We start from the raw sequence: 20996 nt of genomic DNA, 5'->3' as shown, positions 1-20996 counted from the left end.
TCTTCTTATTGCACAGGTATACTGAGTTGTCTTTTAAGAACCCTGATTTGTGTTCTGACCCTCTACTTAGATGTGTTAGTACCTTAACACATTTTAAGACAGTATATAAGTTACAGGCATCAGGGTGGGGCATCCCACCCTAATCTCTATTTTTAGAATTAGTTCGTATTTATCAGTCGATATTCTACTCTTTGTGCCTCAAATAACTTACTGTTCTCAGATTATTCATACGATTTGAGATAAATTTCAATAATGCGGTACAAGGAAGAAACAAAATTTCAGGTAATAAACAACTTACAAATTGATTTTCACCAATCACAGCATTTGATGAATTGGTCAATATAACAAGATTTATTTTTTTGGATGAACAAAATAATTTGAATTACTTATGATTAAACTGGAGAATTTCAGTAACTTTCTGCAATAGTCTACAAGACTATCAAGTAATTTAAGTTTAGAATAGGAAATTCACATGCTTGGATCTTAACTGCTAACATTTGGTTAGGAAATTTCTATGGGTTAAAGGGCCTTAAATGATGACTATAGTTAACAATACTGCATACTTGATATTTGCTAAGAAAGTAGAAATTAAATGTTATCAACACAAAAAAAAGGAAAAACTGTAATTATGTGCAGCAATATATGTTAATTAGCTTGATTTTGGTAATTTACAATGTATACATATATCATCAAGTTGTACACCTTAAACATGTACTTTTGTCAATTTTACTCATAAAGCTGAAATATATAAATACATTACATGTAAAAGTCTAACAGGTAGTCTCACCAACAAGCTACTATGATCATAATCAACTTATAATACCTTGAAATTAGTTTTTTCATAATAGTGATTATGAAATCAAAAGAGACATTACCTTATAAGCACTAGTAATTCAAAAGACAAAGCAGAAATGAGAAGTAAAAGCACTATCTAGTTTTAATTCTCAGTATGGAGCCTGAGGATTTATGGCCATTTACTATTGTACATGCTTCAGGTCCGTTACAGAAAAATTTTAATTCTATGAAGGAAATTTTCCACAAATTGATTTCTTTGTTTTACACAAACATTTCTTCTAGTAGAGAAGAGGTCCAGCATCCTCGTGTTAAAATTTATGAAACTAGTATCTATGAAGTTAAAATTCTTCTATTTATTTACCACGTACATACTCATTGCAAAAAACCACACTGATCCTCTTCCTTTACTTAAATATTTATACAGCTGACCCTTAAACAGCTGGGGAGTTAGGGGTACTGATCCCCTGAACAGCTGAAAATCCACCTAACTACTAATAGCCTACTGCTGACTGGAAGCCTTACTAATACCAAACAGTTCATTAACACCCATTTTGTTTGTTACATGTATTACATACTGCTTTCTTCCAATACAGGAAGCTAGAGAAAAAGAAAATGTTATTAAGAAAGTCATAAGAGAAAATACATTTACAGTACTATACTGTATTTACTGGAAAACAATAATTCATACATAGTGGACTCACGCAGTTCAAACCTATCTTGTTCAAGGGTCAAGTGGACTTTGTGTACGGGTTCTGCTCAATTATCTACTAAAGCAAAACCACAACCTGCTAACTTAGATGACGTTTTCATTAAATTAAATTTACTAAGTGGAATTAAACTTAGCATTGCACATGGTAGACTGAATACTTATATTTCTCAAAGTTCAATATTTGACCACCTTCTTCTTCCATATATTCCCGCTGGGAAATCTCACCTACTCCCAAGGCTTGTACCATTTATCCAAATATTGACAATCACTAATCTTTAATTTCTTTAACACGAGGCCTTTCCAAGATCAAGAATGGAAGCGCTCACATAAATGTAAAGATAACAAAAATCATAGGATTAGTTCAATAAACAGAGAAAAAAAAAACATTTGACAAAATCCAAGACCTTTCATGATAAAAATACTCAATGTCCTAAACTTCATAAAGGGACTTATGAAAAACTCACACTTAATGATGAAAGACTGGATGGTTTCTCCTAAGATCAAGAATAAAACAAAACTTCATTCTCACTGCTTCTTTTCAACACTGTACTACAGGTTCTAATTAAGCAAGAAAACTAAATTAAAGGTCCCTAGACTGACAAGACAAGTAAACCTACATTTTCAGATGACATGATTTTGTATATAAAAAAAATCTTAAGGAATCCACAAAAAATTATTAAAACTGATAAAAGGCAGCTCAGCAAGGCTACAGGACACAAGATCAATATACATTCAATTGTATTTCTATACACCAGAAATGAACAATTTGTAAATGAAATTAAAACAATTACATTTACCACAGCATTAACAATAAAATTCTTACGAATAAATTTAACAAAAAAAGGGCAAAGCTTATGTGCATAAACTATTAGCATTGTTAAAAGAAATTAAACATCTAAATGAATTAAAAGACACCCATGTTCTTGGATCAGAGGACTTAACATTATTAGATGTCAATATATTCTCCAAAATGACCTAAAAATTGAAAATTCTCAGCTAATTTTTTTTTTACTTGCAGAAATTGACATGGTCTGGGGCACCTGGGTGGCTCAGTTGGTTAAGCATCGATTCCTGATTTCAGTTCAAGTCATGATCTCACAAACAGAGCACAGAGTAGCATAGAGCCTGCTTGGGATTCTCTCCTTCTCTCTCTCTGCCCCTCCCCACGTGTTCATGCTCTTTCTCTAAACTCATAAAAACAAACTAACTTTTAAAAAAATTGACAAGGTGATCCTTAAATTCATACGAATTGCAAAGGACCTCAAAAAGTGAAAATAATCTTAATGAAAAATAAAGTTGGAGAACTCACACCTGTCATTTTCAAATTTACAAAGCTGCGGTAATTAAGACAGTATGGTACTGGCACATGAACAGATATAGAGATCAATGGAATAGAACTGAGGGTCCAGAAACAAGGCCTCATATTTATAGTCAAATGACTTTTGACACCAAGGCAACTCTATGGAAAAAGAACAGTCTTTTCAATGAATAGTCCTGGATGACAAGATAGTCACCTATGCAAAAAAAAAAAAAAAAAAAAAAAGATGTTGGCCTCCCACATACCTTATACACAAATTAACTGCAAAAGGATCATCAACCTAAATTTAAGAGCTGTAACTACAAAGCTCTTAGAAGAAAACATAGCAGTAGATCTTCATCACCCTGGATTACACAAGGCTTTTTTAGATAGAGGGAAAAAAATTTCCGTATTATATATCCAAGAAGAGATCTATCTGTATCTAAAATATATGAAGAATGCTTATTAATTCAATAATAAAAAGACAAACAAAATCATATTTTAAAATGGGCTAAGGACTGCGGTGCCTGGGTGGCTCAGTCAGTTAAGCATCTGACTTCAGCTCAGGTCATGATCTTGCTGTTTATGAGTTAGACCCCTCATCAGGATCCTCTGATCCGCTTCAGATCCTCTGTTTCCCTCTCTCTCTACCCCTTCTTTTTGGTACGCATGCATGTGCTCTCTTTGTCAAAAATAAATATTTTTTAAAATAAATAATAAATTTTGTCATATGTGACAACAGGAATGAACCTTAAGGACATCATACTAAATGAAATAAGCCAGCTACAGAAGTACAAATACTGTAGGACACCCAACTATAAGAGGTATTGAAAAGAGTCAAACTCAGAAAACAGAACGGTAGTCACCAAAGAGAGATGGGGAATTGCTAGTCAATGGGTTTTAAGCTTCATTAATGCAAGATTAGTAAATTCTAGGGACCTTCCATATTATTCCTATAGTTAATATTATACTCTGTACTTAAAAATCTGTTAAGTGTAAATCTTCTGTTCTTAAGCCAATAAAGTAAGGATTTAAAAAGGTTTTTTAAAGATAAATAATCCAGGGACACCTGGGTGGTTTAGTCGGTTAAGCGTCCGACTTTCACTTAGGTCATGATCTCACAGTTTGTGGGTTTGAGCCCCACGTCGGGCTCTGTGCTGACTGCCAGCTCAGACCCTGGAGCCTGTTTCAGAGTCTGTGACTCCCTTTCTCTCTGACCCTCCCCTGCTCACACTGTCTCTCTCTCTCTCTCCTAGAAATAAATAAAAAACATTTAAAAAAAAATTTTTTTTTAAAAAAGATAAATAATCCAGACAGAAAGTAGACTAATGGTTTCCAGGGACTGTTGGGTAAAGAAAATGAGTGACTCCTAATGGTCACAGGGATTCTTTTTTTTGTTTTGTTTTGTTTTAATGTTTACTTAATTTTGAGAGAGAGAGCATGAACAGGGGAGGGTCAGAGAGAGAGGGAGACACAGAATCAGAAACAGGCTCCAGGCTCTGAGCTGGCTGTCAGCACAGAACCCGACGCGGGGCTCGAACCCACAAACCGTGAGATCATGACCTGAACCAAAGTTGGATGCCCAACCAACTAAGCCACCCAGGTGCCCTTCTTTTTAAAGAGATGAACATGTTTTGGAATTACACAGTAGTGATGGTTGCACGAAGAGTAAATTTCTTGGGGCGCCTGCATAGCTCAGTCCGTTGAGCATCTGACTTTGGCTCAGGTCATGATCTCACAGTTTTTGAGTTCAAGCCCCACATCAGGCTCACTGCTGTCAGCACAGAGCCTGCTTTGGATCTTCTGTCCCCCTCTCTCTGCCTGTCCCCTCCTTATGCTCTCCTAAAAATAAATAAATATTTAAATTTTTTTTTAAAAGAAGAGTGAATTTCATGATATATGAATCTCAAAATAACTATGGTAAGTGAAAGAAACCTGACCAAAACAAACAAAAATGTACATAACGTAATGACTCCATTTTATGAAATTTCAGAAAAAACAAGCTAATCTATACTAATAGATAGCTCATAAGTGTTTGCTTGGAGATTCATAGTGGGCAAAGGGATGGTTACCAAGGAGCACAAACAAACTTTTGGGGATAACGGATATGATTATTTTGACTGTGGTACTAGTTTCACAGCTTATATACATTTATCAAAACACAACAAATTATCAATTTTAAATATAAGCAATTTTTTCCATCAGTTATGCCACAATAAAGCTGAAGGGGAAAAGGTTTAAAAAAAAAAAAAAAAGATAACCCAATCTATAAATGGTTGCACAAAGGACCAAAAAAGACATTTTCCCAAAGAAGAAAGATACACACGAAATGGCCAATATACGTATGGAAAGACACTCCAAGTCCTTAGCCATTAAGGAAATATAACTCAGAATGATAATGCCATGGCCACTTCATACCTGCTACACTGCCTAAAATAAGATAGATAAAAACAAATGTTGGTGAGGATGTGGATAAATCTGGTATATTGCTGGTGGAAAGGTAAAATGGTGCAGTCACTTTGGAAAACCATTTGGCAGCTCCTCAAAAGGCTAATCTAAGAGTTACCACATGATCCTGCAATTCCACTCCTAGGTATATACCCTAGAGAAATAAAAACACATCCACACAAAAACCTATACACAAAATCTTCACAGCAGCATTATTTATAATAGCCAAAAAGTAGAAACAACTCAAAAGTTCATCAAATGATCAAAGAGGATATTGGTACATCCATACAAGGGTGTAGTATTTGGCCCTAAAAAGGAATGAAGTGGTGATAACATGCTACAACAATGACGAAACTTGAAAATAGTACTCTAAGCCGAAGAAGTCAGACACAAAAAACTACTATGTCTGATTGTATTATTGTAGGACTCCATTTATATGTTCAGAATAGACAAATCTAGAGAGAAAGACTAGTGGTTGCCTAAGGCCAGACATTGAGGGAGTTCAAAGTGACTGCCAATGAGTACAAGGATTCCTTCTGGAGATGATCCAAGTGATCTAAATTTGGTTATGGTGATGGCTGTACAATTTGCTGAATCTACTAAAAAAGAAACCAAATGGTGTAATTTACATAGGTGAATCGTATGGAATGTGAATACTGCCTCAATAAAGCTATTATTAAATAAAACAGAACTTATACATGTGATTCCAATAAATGATTTATAATCAGATTTTTCACGGATACTCCCCAAACCTGATCTTCCCTTAGTGGACGAATTTTTCATTAAATCTCATCACCACCCACCCAGCTACTCAGAGCAAAAAGTCTGTAATTCATCCTTAACTCATTTCCTCCATAGCCCATGTACAATCCATCAGAAATCCTACAATAGTAACTTCATAATTTATCTCAAGTAAGATGACTTCTACCTCATTTCTCTTGTCCAAGCCACCATCAGCTCTTACTGGGGCCTCTCTGCAACAGCCTCTTAACTAACTAAACTCAACCTCAAGATCTCCTCTCCTGGTTTTTCACACAATGGAGTTAATTACTTACTTTAAAGAAAACTCAGATTGCATTACACCCATGTTCAAAACCTTTCAAAGGATTCTCATTACCAGAATAAATTCAAACTCTTTCCTTAGCCTATAAGACCATTCAGGATATGGCCCTGCCTCTCTCTAACCTCATATCACCACTCCCTCTACTATGGCCACTGGCCTTCTTGCTGTAACTGAAACACCCTAAAATTGCTTCTACCTCAGGACTTCTATATTTCAGTTTTTTGCCTCAAAACCTCTTCACCTGAAACATCACATACCTCAGCATTCCATACTTCCTTCAGAGATGCTTACCGGGACCTTTCTACTTAAAACAGTCCAGCCCACATACACTCTATTCTTTTATCTACTTTAGTTTTTTTCACAGCACTGTCTACTTTGTCTCTGTTCATTGCTAACTCCTCCTCCAAAATATAAGTTTCACAAGGGGAATTTATATGATTTTTATTACTATCTCTCAATGTCTACCTCTTGCTCTTTCTCCTATTCACATTCTTCCCCTATCCTTCCTCTGCTATCTATGTGCCACTTAAAAATAATTTTTAAAAGATCAATCAAATTTGACAGTATCATTCAGGATCTGTGCATCCAATCCAAGAACGGATATTCTGCTCCAACTGAATGGCTTTCTCTTCTCATGGAATCACCACTTCTCCTTTGTCTACCAGGAATATGTCTTCTCTCACCTTCATAAAAACTGGTTTAATGCCTCACGAAGGCATCAGTGTGTGACTGCCTCCACAGAATGCATGCATAAAGTGAATTCTAAACAGTGTGACCGTGTCTACATTACCGACCTTGTCATGTACCACTAGGTAAGTATTCTCATCACAGTCTCATTACAGCATAAATGCTCTACAAATCAGTTACAATAACATTAGCTCTTAACAAACCAATATGGAAAGCTTAACGTAAGACTCAGTTTTGCTAGGGGCGCCCGGGTGGCTTAGTTGGTTAAGCGTCCGACTTTCGCCTAGGTCATGATCTCGCGGTTCGTGGGTTCGAGCCCTGCGTTGGGCTCTGTGCTGACTGCCAGCAAAGAGCCTAGAGCCTGTTTCAGTCTGTGACTCCCTCTCTCTCTGACCCTCCCCTGCTCATGCTGTCTCTCTCTTTCTCTCTCCTAGAAATAAATAAAACATTAAAAAAAAAAAAAAAAAGACTCAGTTTTGCTAAAGTAACAGTCCCACATAGGTGTTAATACAGAGTGGCTGGCTTTCTAAAGCACAACCATCCAAGAACTGTTTCGGTCACCTGTTGTACAACAAGCCATCCAAAATGTACTGCCTTAAAACAAAAATTTTCATTATTTATCACAATTCTCATATGGTATCAGATGGGGCAATGAAACAGCTAAAAGTCTAAATGGCTTCACTCCCCCGAGATACAGTGTATTGGCTTCTGAACTAGAAGTGCCACTGGGCTTACCAGCTGGGAGCCTCAGTTCTCTTCAAGCAGCTGTTTGGGCTTCCTCACCGCATGGCAGTCTTGAAGTAGTCCTGTTTCTGACACGGTGACTTAGCTTCCAGCAGTACCAAAATGCACACTTCCAGGCGTTAAGGTTTAGCACAGGGTCACTTGTGCTGCATTCTACTGGTAAACCATGTCACAAGGCCACCTCTGATTCAAGCAGGCGACTCAAGCACATAAACACTGGAAACAGGGTTTACTGGGGGCCACCAAAGTAACCGACTACCACAGGAACTCAGGTTCCTTCTATCTTGGGGCTTCCCCATTCCCTAGGTCCTCAAAATCCTATGCATTCAGCAGACGGATGGAGAAAAGCAGCGCATCTTAACCACTGTGATCTGTCATACATATCATTTTTCATCACTTTGGGAACAACCAGTCATACAGCCCCACCTAGCTTAGCTATGAAAATGAGTGGAAAATATAATCCGTGACCGCACAGCTATTGGCCAATGACTAGAATACAGAAGACAAAGCACAAATATTTGGTGGACAGTTGGCAGCCTCAGCTAACTTTCCCTGTTCTCTTATCTCCCACTAGATTAACATTTCCTTTCTGTCAGGAAATCAATGAGCACATCTCAGCAAATAGTACTTCTCCTGGCAGACTCCCTCCACAGTTATGTTTACTGCACACAGTTTCCAGCAACTTATATATATCCTCACACCAATATTCATAAACACACACTCACTTTATACAAGAGTTTTGACTGATGTCATCTCGGTTTTAAAATTACACTGACTTCTTGGGCGTCTTGCTGGCTCAATCAGTGTAGCATCCGACTCTTGATCTCAGGGCTGAGTTTGAGCCCCAGGTTGGAGAGAGAGATTACTTATCATAAAATCATATATATACAAATACATACATACATACATACATACATAATAAATAGAATTGCACTGCCTTTTGTCAAAATCCACACCTCCCCCATGTGATCAAACTTCTATTTCTAACTATCTCTTAGCTGTCCCATTGGATCATTGAACTTTACATGTCAAAAGTGAATTCAAGTATTACCAAACCCCCTCCTCCTTCTGCGCTCCCATCTTAACATCTTCCCACCCAGGCACCCAAGCCAAAACCCACAGAAGTCTTCACTGGATCCTCTCCTTCCCTTCGACATAGAGACCATGGAGTCATCACACTCTGTCCACCCAGGAGTCTCCCTCAAACCTGTTTCCTTCTCTATTCTTATTCCCACATCCCAAGTGTTGGTCCTTCTTTCACCTGGACTACTAAAATAGCTCCCAATTAACTGATTTCTCTACCCAATCACCAAGTCCTACAAAAATTATCTCACTAAAATATTTAATCATGTTACCTTTACATAAAATTCACTGATAGCTTCTTTACCAATAAAATTCCAAACTTTAGTATGGCATTCAAGACCTTTCACGAGGGGACCTCCATCTTTACCTCTCACCCACTCTACTATCCCTAACCAGCTTATCTAGGATGGCATCCCATATACACCTTCAACTTTCATAACTCTGTGCCTTCTTTCATATATTATTATTCTATTTATATGTTTACTAAGACATTCTTTCTCTTCCCCTCTTCTCTGCCTATTGATATCCACCTTATCCTTCGAGGACACTTTTAATTATCACTTTCTCAGTGACACCTTCCTCTAGGCAAAATTTACTGCTCCACCCTTCAATGACACCCTATCCTGTTTGATAACTCAAACAGTACTTACCAAACTGAATTATGAGTAGCTGTTTAATGACTATAGCTTTCTGTCTCATCCCCACTAGATTTTTGGTGCTCTGAAGGCAGAGGAACCCAAGACCAGCCATCTTTGTGTCTACACTGACAATGAAAGCACCCACATCTCCCCAATAGACAGAACCCTTAGAAAGCATGTAGTTTCTTAGAAGGCTAGAAATTCACCTGAAAATACAGTAGCCACTTCATTTCCCAATGACACATTTCAGGTGGCCAACAGTGGTTGGGACTTCCCCATGCCTTTGCTCACTTCCTTTAAAAAAGAATTATACCTAGACAGACTCAAGGCCTTACAATATAACCCCATGCCTCCACCACAAACTTCTGCTATGTTTTGCCTTAAGCTATACTACCAATCTTTATCATTTTATATGACAGTGTTCATGTTCCTTTAACAAAATCTTACAACAGAAGGGCCAATGAACAGGAGGTGAATGATTTGCCCAAAAAAGTGAGGGAAGATCATAGATACAGCACTCAGTTAAAAGGTCTAAAAGTCATTAAAAAAAAAAAAAAAAAAAAAAGCTGACTAGAAAATGAGAGAAATAAACGCTTCCATTATGAATTATTTCAAATGAGAATTACAAAAACCGAACATAAGTCTCTTAATACTGATCATAAGTCCCTTTGGCGGTGACTCCACAAAATGGTGTATAGTATTTGTTGATTAGATTGTGCTTCCTTCATATGGTCGATGTGCTTTCCCCAAACACGGATCTTCATTTTCTTTTCCAAAATACGGGTCTTCATGTTAGATCACAGTGGAAGACAAAAAATAATGGACATTTCCAAAACAGCAACCAATGATAGTGTCAATTTTGTTTTTCTCTCAGCTCGTACACCCAAAAACGTGATATCTGATTTATACAAATTTACATCTTTTCTATTTCTTGACACAGGGCAAAGTTACAAAATTTCCACTGACTTAACAAATGGCTTTCTTGTTTTGTTTTTCACAACTATGTGAGATTTCGGGTTAGGTCATGATCTCACCAGTAGTGAGATAGAGCCCTGCATCGGGTTCCCCGCTGAGTGTGGAACCTGCTTGGGATTCTCTCTCCCACTCTTTCTCAAATTAAAAAAAAAAAGTTCAGCTAGTTTTTGTGGTATACACTGATTAGATTCTGGAAATACAGTAAAACCCCGGATCTCAAGTTACTTAGTCTGTGAATGTTCCACAAGATGAGCATACATTTCTAATAAATTTTAACTTGATAAATGAGAGTGACATCTTCCAATACAAGTAGTATGTGACGCTGAATGTCACATGATCACAACTGAACTAATGGGTCTTAAAATTCGCTTTGATATACGAGTGCTCTAGATTATTAACAAGTTTCCGGAACAAATTATGCTTGCACGCCAAGGCTTTACGGTAATTCCATTTTTTTAAATGTTCACTTTTGTTTTTAATCAAAGTTTTACATGTATACTGTTTGGAGCACAACAGTCTTCTAAGACTGGGAAAAAAAAAAACAGTCCCACAACTGCCTCCATGTCCACAAATATTTTCTGCTCTCCAGGAACTACCACTTTGAAATTGTTTAACTGATCTTCCTGGTATTTACTTCCACATCTCTAAATAACTTACTACTTTTCTTGATGTTTCCATTTTATTTATTTATTTTTTTAATTTTTTTTTTTAATGTTTTATTTATTTCTAGGAGAGAGAGAGAGAGACAGAGAGACAACGTGAGCAAGGGAGGGTCAGAGAGACAGGGAGTCACAGACTGAAACAGGCTCCAGGCTCTGAGCTGGCAGTCAGCACAGAGCCCAATGCGGGGCTTGAACCCACGAACTGCGAGATCATGACCTAAGCGAAAGTCGGACGCTTAACCGACTAAGCCACCCAGGCGCCCCTTGATGTTTCCATTTTAGGCACCACCAACAGACTTCCCAGTAAGGAAGTTGAGAGTTTAGCTCTTCCACACATTTATACACCCAATCCCAACTGCACCATAACCATACTTCCTCAGTGCCTTAAGGGCTTTGTTTCACTTCTTGTGCTCAGTACTGATGAGCAATCTAATCCTTCTGATTCCTGATCCTTGGTATAAATGCTTCTCTCATTCTCTGGACATGTACAAAATCTTTACTCTATCCCGGATTTCTGAAATTTCATCTAATCGAGCTCAGTATGAGTCTGTTTTAATTTACTGTGATAGATGCTCAAGGGGTCCTTTTAAAGTGGAAATGCATGTCCTATAGTTCTGACAAATTTTCTTGAAGTATTTCATTGGTAATTTCTTCTCCAGTTTCTCTGTTCTCTCCTGAAACATCTATTATTCAGACCATTCCTGTAATTTTCTTTGCTATTTTCCATCTTTTAGGGTTGATTTTATGTTGTAGTCATTCTCCTTTCTGATCAATTTCCTCAACTTTGTCTTCCATACATTCAAGTTTTGAATTTCCAAGAGCTCTACAGACATTCTTTTAATATATTTTGTCCTCACTTTATCAGGGTAAGGATTACTCTTACTTTTCAAAAATTATTAACAGTTGTTTTGTTTCATCTTTTCATTGTCTGCCTCTTCCAAATTGTTTTCTTTTTTGTTTTGATCTCCATATTTCCTATCAGTGGATTTCCCTAACTAAGCAATTTGTTCACAGTTAGGAATGAGACATTTAAGTTGATTAGATGATCTGTGTGCACGGTGGGGACTGCTGACATTGAGCTTCACAGAAGGAAGATGTGACTGGGACCTTTTCCAGGCGAACCACTAATATTGATATTTACAGAATTGTTTTTCTTTTGGCCACCTCAAATTCCTCAAAGGAAACATCTCTGCTCATGTTGTAACCTTTAAAATTTTTTGAAATACATGTATTCACTTATCTTTGGTAACATCTAAAACTTTCATCTTAAATTTCAATAATCTCAAGGATAGAATTTCTAGCATATTATCAATTACATATTGAAACTATTATAAACATTTTAGCAAATGCTAAAATGCACAAGCAAGTGTGCAAAAATATACAGAGTCTAATATACCCTTCATCCAGCTTCCCCTAATGTTAACTTCTTATAACACCAAAATACTATTATCAAAACCAGGAGATGAATATTGATAAAATACTATCAACTCGAACCTTATTCAAATTTCACCACTTTTTCCACTAACGCCTTTTTCTCTGTTTCCAAATCCAATGCAGGATTCCATACTGGATTTAATTTAATATGTCTTTAATTCTCATCTTTGATAATTCATTCCTTCACCTTTGTCTTTCACGATCTTGACACTTTTAGAAATTACTGATCAGTTATTTTGTAGAATAGCCTTCAATTTGGTTTTGTCAAATGAGTTCTCATTATAAAATTAAGGTTCTATGTTTTGGGTAAATATACCAAAAATGATGTTATGACCATCAGAGATCAGGAGTCCATGATATTGATAGGTGTTATTCCTGGTGATATTAACATGGTATGGTGTCTGCCATGATTCTCTATGTAAATTTACTATTTTTCTCTTTTCAATTAACAAACAGTATTAAAGATAAAGAAAAATTATATCACTCTAATAAACCTATCAAAAGGACCATAAAGACTATTATCAATTTGTTAACCTCATGATCTCCTGAAGAAACTATTCCTTTACTATTGAACTAACCATTCCTTAACACTCAAAAATGTTACACTGTTCCTTTTTCTCCTTCAACTTCTATTTCTCTTGTATTTATTCTACAGAATTTTATCCTGATGTAATATATTTTTATTCTTGGGTTATATACCTACTGATCATCCAACTGTTCTTCATTGCAAAAACATACATGTACACAAATAGAAATTTTTAAAATTTCTTGTGACCATACAGTTCTAATTAACAACCCAAAAGAAATTTTGAGTTATCATCACCATTAATATTAACACACAATGGATCAAAACACAAATATATTATACATTCAGAAAATTACTTATTAGATTAAAAATCAAATTTTTACTGAAAATACATCATCAATGACATAGAGGTAGCTTAATTTTTTTTTTTTTTTTGGTTTATGAGTTCACGAATGAATATTACTTCCAGAATAAAACATGGTTCAGCATTAATCCTATTCCTATCTTTTTATAGATAAAAGTACTCAATAACTATACAAGGACCAGAAAATCTTTTGTTATAATGTTATTAAATTCTGGGAGTTCCCTTAGAGTTATGTTCCAGACTTCATACAACAATCTACTGGATAAAACTACTTTTAATGACATCTACCTAACCCCAAAACCATACAAACTCTAAGTCCCCCACACTGATCTCTTTATTTCAGACAAAAAAGAATTTATAGTTTCTTGAATTTCATTATACTGTAATAGGATTTGACTTCATGAAGTCTCCTTTTATATATCAAGACTAATTTTACATCCCAATAAATATCCTGATATACTGATACCCTATTTAACTTAAACATCATAAATAAAAAGTGATATCAAAAGGCTTTCATTCAACTACAAATTTAATAAAAATTCTTTTTGTTACTGGTAGTTTTTTTCCTGATACACAGATTACAAATACTTCTATCAGAAAGTGTTTCAACATTTGTTTTGAGCAATTTTTCCAAAATATTTTACACTTGGGTTTCCTTTAAAAAAAAAAATACTTCCAGAATGAATTAAATGGTTATTACTTCAAAGACTGGTATAAGCTCACCTAATTCCATTGTTATCTGGTGGATGAGAGCCAAAACTTTAAAGTGGGAAAGAACTAAAACCAACAGTTAAGGAGGTAATGAAATTAGCAGAAAAGCGTGGAAGGTGCTAAAAGTGGTAGACAAGTAGCACTTGAAAGCTCCAGGATATAATGTTTAGTCAACAACCAAAATGAGCAAAACTAGAGGCCAGGTTCCCGAGGAGAGAAGGAGCTCAAATGCTCATGAAAATGGAAGAGAAGCACACTCCTGGAATCTAGTACTGATCAGAAACGCTACAAGAGGAATGCTATGCCCTTTAACTGTGTGCCTTTCATCTAAAGCAAAGCTCCAAATAAATACGTATAAACTAATACGTGCTCCAAATACCTATGAGCTACTTTCAGGTGGGAACTTCCCTGGAGCCAGCGTATGAAGCAAAAATCCTCCAATGGCCACAGGAATTAATGCTTAAAATCGAGACTAAAGTGATGAAAACACAACCCACCCGAGTTATTAAAACATTAAAGAAAAAAAAAAACGGATGCCTTCTATGCAATGCTTCCATTTAACCAACATTATTATTCTGCCCCTGTATAATGACACCTTTCTGAAGTTACATAAACTATTGGTTCTATTTCAAACTTATGCAAGAATAAAATAGCATATTAAAGGAGAACCAAAGTAGTTAGTGAAACAGCAAACCAGTTTAAACTACAGATCAAGTTTTTATTCTTGAGAAAAAGTGACCTTTTCATTGACTATATGCACTAATTCTCATAAATGTGTATTAATTATGTGATTAAGGTATCAGTCACAACTGTTGTGCAAATCAACAGTGAATCTGGCATGATCTTTAACTTGATCAGACCAAAAAAAGAGCTAAATCTGGAAAATGTGAATTGTAAATAAGACCAAAAAATAATTTGAGTGTTCTCTATGAAAGGTCTTCTGGTCAAGGTACAGAACAGTCCGGCTTTGCTATGTGGTGGGTGTATGTGTGTACACAGATCAGGCGGGTTAGGTCTTTCTGGCTCCAGTACCTCCAGGGAGCTGAAATAGCAGGAAAATAGGTAAAGCAAGATGAAGCGGCTCCCATCTTTTAGGAATAGGGTGTAGCTGGGTCTTAGGATCAAAAATCCAAACTTAGCGGTGCCTCAATGGCTCAGTCTTGGTTAAGTGTCCAACCCTCAATCTCAGCTCAGGTAATGATCTTCGGGTTTGTGAGTTCGAGCCCCACACTGGGCTCCAAGCTGACCGTGCAGAGCCTGCTTCGGATTCTCTCTCTCCCTCTCTCTGCCCCTCCCCTGCTCATGCTCTCTCTCTCTCTCTCTCTGTCTCTCAAAATAAATTTTTAAAAAATCCAAACTTCAGAAGATTAATAATTTCGAAGTTGTTTGAATTCTCTAAATAGATTGTTTTTCATGGTAATTTTTCAGGCTGAATCAGCTGAGTGAGGCAGACAAAGGCGATGCATTTAGTCCACAGGCAGACAGTGGTTTTAAAAGGAGCCTGTAACAGTGACAGCGGCAGGAATCAAACCACCACTTTAAATAAAGGGAAGGGTGATGGGTACTAAGGAGGGCACTTGTGATGAGCACTGGGTGTTGTACGTAAGTGATGAATCACTGAATTCTACTCTTAAAACAGATACTACACTGTGTGTTACCTAAAATGTAAAGGAGAGAGGGGGAGAGAGAGAGAAGGGCAGAGGGAGTCAAGACAGGCAAATCAGAGGCTCAACGTTCAACTCTCTTTACACATATGTGGACAAATCTTACCTCCATCCAACATTTATTTTTGTTTTGTTTTTCAAAAGACTTTCCTAACAATCCACCATCACATAGAAGGGTGAAATCAAAGTACACCCAAGAAATACTAAGTAAAATCACCTCAATTTAAACTCTAAAAAGTAATTTAAAAGGCTATGGCTACAGTTGGGGGTCTAAAAAGGAAGTTTCTGTAATACGTAGTTTAAATAACTTTTAAAGACTCACCTGTAGGCTTAACTGAATAAAACCCAATGGCCTCTCCTTTCTTCCACAGAATCTTAGCGTAATCGGTACTGCTATGGCACAGGAATGGTATCTCATTTCTCTCCATTTCCTGTTTTCTATAAATAATTCGATTCAGAACATACAGAACCACTCTCTCCCCAAGAGTTCTCACCTGGAAAGAGAGTCAGACACCAGGCACAACAGTTATGATATACATCCATTCAGAGATGCTATCTGCCTTGGCCCCTGCTTCCACACCTCATACTGGCATGCGCAAAGCACTTTAAATACACTCAAAATGACTTCTTAAACTTCTCATCATACAGAGGAGCATAATCATTCATACCAATAACAATCCATTTCTATAGACACATATGCATAGAAATACTGCCTCTCAGCAAAATTCCAAAACAGGCCAAACTAATTTCCAATGTACCAGTGATCCAGCCATCTCCTCCTTAGCGTCCAAAATATCATGTTTCTGCTACCAGCTGCTCAGAGCCAGGGTTTCCCCCACCCTAAACGCTGCCCTCACCCCCTCAACTGCTTCAACTCTTTTCACCCCATTCCGGCCTCAAAATTAAATAAAGAAGAAAAAAAGAAAAGAAAAAAAAGCTTCGTGCTTCATGTTATCCTCTAGGTCTTTAAGAACCATTACCTTAATGGATGAGCAAAGCTTTAATTATGTTCTTAGGAAAGGAATCTCTCTCATTTCTTCCAGGTAAAATGTTCACTTAACAGTCACGGCTTTGTTGTCTAACTACAAGGAATACCAGCCTCACCTCACATACATACCCACAGGCCCTTTTGCCAGATGAGATGGGTGATGACAGTGGCACCAGACAAGTCTGATAAAAAAACAAACTTGGGGATGGGACACCTGGGGGGCTTAGTCGGTTAGGCATCCGACTTCGGCTCAGGTCATGAGCTCACGGTCTGGGAGTTGGAGCCGCGCATCGGGCTCTGTGCTGACAGCTCAGAGCCTGGAGCCTGCTTCAGATTCTGTGTCCCCCTCTCTCTCTCAAAATGAAATAAACATTTAAAAAAATAATAAAAAAAAATAAACCTTGAGGCAATCACAAAATGAAAACAGAGCCCCACTTCCTACATAGAGGGTTACAGAGTCACTGGTACTGCTCACCAACTTTCTGACATCAAACAATGGGGTTTTCCCCCTAGAGACATCTTTCACCACTAAAAACAAGAGTACTTGCTACCCATAAAGTCTATTTTCTCCTCAAGTCTCCTTGAAGAAAAACAAGCGTGCCCTATAATTAGGTGAGTGAAGGAAAAAAGCATGAACCCATATACCAACAGTACTCTCAAAACAAAACAAACCCTTAACTATACTACACACTAGGAGATGTCATATACCAAACAACACATGAACTGACAAAGATCACTTGCTTTCTAGGCAACCCATTCCTTCCTTCAACAGCTCTGACCAGTTCAAAATTCTTCTTTATACTGAGCTAACCATAGCCAAAGACTGTACTTGAATACTCTGGAGCCATACAGCCTAAAAATAATTGAAGAGAGCCATGATACCCTCCTCAAGTTCATACCACAGGAATATAGGAACAATTGAAAGAAAAGACTGATCTAAGGCAATTTTGGGTACTCTTGCGATTCCAATTCTCTCCCTTGAAATGCCCCAGATCCTTAACATCTCTCTTCCCATTGGGACTTGAAAATATAACAGATATAAACACTGAAGATACTGCTAAGACAATGGGCCTTTGCTATATAAACTTAAGTTTTTGTATTACCTTTTGTTTACCTTCATTTTACTTCTAATTAACTAAAGCCCAATCGTTTTCAAATGTGCTGTTTTAGCTTATTCTTCATGGTGTACATGTGCAGTTATATTTTTGAACCTATGGGTACTACTTTTCATCATGTTAGATCTTTCTCTTTGTTTCTTAATTCTGCCTTTCACAGACTGGCTCTCCCATTCAGCACTGTGGAATGCAGAATTCAGCAGGTCATCTATGTCTTCCTCTAAGGAAACGATAATATGGTGGCCAGGACAGTAAAAGAGCAGTTTGGCAGTATGCTAGTGAGGATCTCCCTTCTATTCTGCTGTTCAGAGCACTTCAATAGACCACCTGAAATGGCCCTACTGATAGGCAAGTTTCCTGCTCAGTCTCTCCTAGAGACAGAGAACCAAAGCAAACATAGAGAGAACTAGCTTTTTCTCTACCCTATAAGAAAACCAGACGCTGAAGTCAATACAGGTAACTACAATGCAAGTAACCCAAAGAGATTCACTCTTCCTCACTTTTCCACATGAAACTGAGGAAGCCCAATCAGAGTACCAGTTTTATCAGAACAGTGAAACTGTAAGGGTCTAATACAACCTGGTCATACTAAAATGGAGAAGGGCTCAATAATTTTAAGAACCATCACTGTTTAATAGGATACATACTGTGAAATGGCCTCATAAGAAACAGTTGTTAATTACAGGATCTTGTTACCTGCTTCAGCCCTTCTCTAGAAGGGACAGATGTTTTCACAATATCATCAATGGCCCACCACTGATCAGCAAGGTAAAGTGCCACAGCTAAAACAGAATAAATGATTATTAACATTTAAGTCTTATAGCATACAATATTACTGTTTGATAACATTTATATAGGTAACCTTAAATAAAGCCACACTATATAATACATGTGGCCCCATTTATACCATTTTACTTCAGTCATTAAACATTTATAATTACAAGCAAGTGAAAATTTTCCTAAATTTAGTTTGAAACACTTTTTAAAATTCCTTCATGTAGCTACTTTCTTGCAGAAAAATTCCTTGTTTGTAGAAAAATTCGTCAATTCATAAAGATTAAGCAAAAAAAGACACCTGTGAGTGAGTCCTCAGGTGCAAAGAGAGCAAGAATTTTCTCAGTCTGATCTCCACCGTAAAGAGGTACAAAGCCTACATTGGACAGGCTAATAGGAATCTGAAATGACAAGTGAGTAAAGATTAGTGAGAAGTCTATTAAGAAAATACATAACAAAAACAACATGCTTCTACCAAAATGTTAAACTTTTCCAACATTAATGCTAATTACATAATTTCACAGAAGGTATTTCTCATGTCAAAAAAAAGTATATTTGACTTCCCTTTTCCAGGAATTTTGTTATCTTGGGGGAGAACTAAAGTTTATTTCAATAAATATTATTACTGTGCTCTAGCCACAGACATGAATAAAAACAAAGGCATGATATGGTATATATAAACTAATTAAAACATAACTATAGTTTATTATCTGTTATTTAGACAATTTTATGGGGGGAAAAACTCCATTTTGTAGTAAAAAGACATCAGACAGGTAAATTTATTTTTCTAGTGAGATATACACAATACTCTAAGATTTTTTCACCTTCATTAATCTGACCATAATTCCCAGCTTACAGATGATATTATAATTCAGATAATTATTAAACATTGGTGCCTTAGAAGAAGAGACTTTAAAGAATCCTTTAAACATCGCTTGCTAGAAGAAAACTCTGAGGCCTAGAAAGGTTAGAGAATTTGCCTACCATCTAGGTCAGTGAAATTCTAACCATTCCAAGTATAATTATCTTCTTTCACAATATATCATGCTTACTAATTAGAAAGCTTGATTTTAGTACTTTAGAACAATGAAGATCTGTGGCACAAAATATGTAATTTAGTATTCTGCTGATTTTTTTTATTAGAAACCTTCTAAAATCACAAATTCCCAATCTAAATTTAGTCAGTTCAAGTAACTATTCTTAGCAAAACTGTTAAACATATAATTTTAAAAGGATAATATAAATACTAAGCAAACACCTGTAGAGTGTGTTTTTAAAAAGTTGATCATGCTGCTATGCTAACCAATCAGTATTTCTTCATTTTACTGAATTCTCTTCTGATAAATATTTCAAAAGTGTAAATTAGCTAACATTTTTTAAGTGATCAAAAATAAGAAGATATATTTCATGTATAAACTCAACTGAAAGACTGATAAAAACCACCTTAGCACACCTTACCGTGATATTGAGAAGAGAAAAACGTTCGGGGTTTTCAGGGTCCCCACACCTTAGATCTGACATATAATCTTCAGCAGAATTTTCCAATTCCTCATGACTGCAATTATCCAGCATATCCACAGGGAATGCCATCCTCTTCAACAAACAACATGGGACAAATGTTTCAGAACATGAAACATTTTCACTATGCCAAGACAGACAACAATTTGAGCTCATTGACTGAAAACATTACCAAGAAGAAAACTTTAAAACATTCATTTGTATTAAAAGCAAGGAATGAAATACAAATTAATCGGGGCGCCTGGGTGGCTCAGTCAGTTGAGCATCTGACTTCAGCTCAGGTTATGAGGTTCACGAGTTCAAGGTTCACATCAGGCTCTGTGCTGACAGCCTGGAGCCTGTTTCAGATTCTGTGACTCCCTCTCTCTCTCTGCCCCTCCCTCACTCACACTCTCTCACTCAAAAATAAACCTTAAAATTTTTTAAATAAAAAAAAGAAATTAATGGATAATTCCTTAAGTGATAAAAATATATTTATACAGGCAGAGGATATACATATTTACATAATGAATACACAAGCATATAAATATATCCTCCTATACCTGCCAACATATAAACCACTGTAAAAGGACAAACAACACATGGTAACTTTTGGGAATAACAAAACTGTTCTACAACTGGATTGGAGTAATGGTGGCACAACCCTATAAATTTATTTTAAAAATCACTGAACTGTACAGTTGCAATAGCTAAGTGTTAAAGCATGTAAATTAATTACATTTCTTATATAGCTTTTTTAAAAAACCCAACAGGTTAGTGGGGAAACACTAAAGCCAAGAAAAATAAGGACACTACTACTAT

General features: G+C 36.5%; 1 protein-coding gene across 4 annotated transcripts in view; it reads right to left on the bottom strand.

Moving 5' to 3' along the window:
* The window catches only part of FAM169A (family with sequence similarity 169 member A), a 73999-nt gene that overhangs the window by 31147 nt on the left and 21856 nt on the right, over positions 1-20996 (bottom strand). For 3 of the 4 annotated variants that reach the window (XM_039242084.1, XM_039242086.1, XM_039242085.1), the window contains exons 2-5: positions 20136-20270; positions 18979-19078; positions 18600-18685; positions 16123-16294 (exon numbers count right to left, since the gene is read on the bottom strand). In XM_039242084.1, the coding sequence (XP_039098015.1) occupies positions 16123-16294; positions 18600-18685; positions 18979-19078; positions 20136-20267 (490 nt within the window). In that variant the 5' untranslated portion in view covers positions 20268-20270. Of the gene's footprint in view, positions 1-16122; positions 16295-18599; positions 18686-18978; positions 19079-20135; positions 20271-20996 lie in introns of those variants that run through there. The other variant, XM_039242087.1, reaches the window with a different exon arrangement.

Source organism: Hyaena hyaena, unplaced genomic scaffold (assembly GCF_003009895.1).
Source record: "Hyaena hyaena isolate Hyena2069 unplaced genomic scaffold, ASM300989v1 scaffold_205, whole genome shotgun sequence".
Taxonomy (NCBI): domain Eukaryota; kingdom Metazoa; phylum Chordata; class Mammalia; order Carnivora; family Hyaenidae; genus Hyaena; species Hyaena hyaena.
The sequence above is the reverse complement of the archived record's forward strand: the minus strand, read 5'-3'. Positions and strand labels throughout refer to the sequence as shown.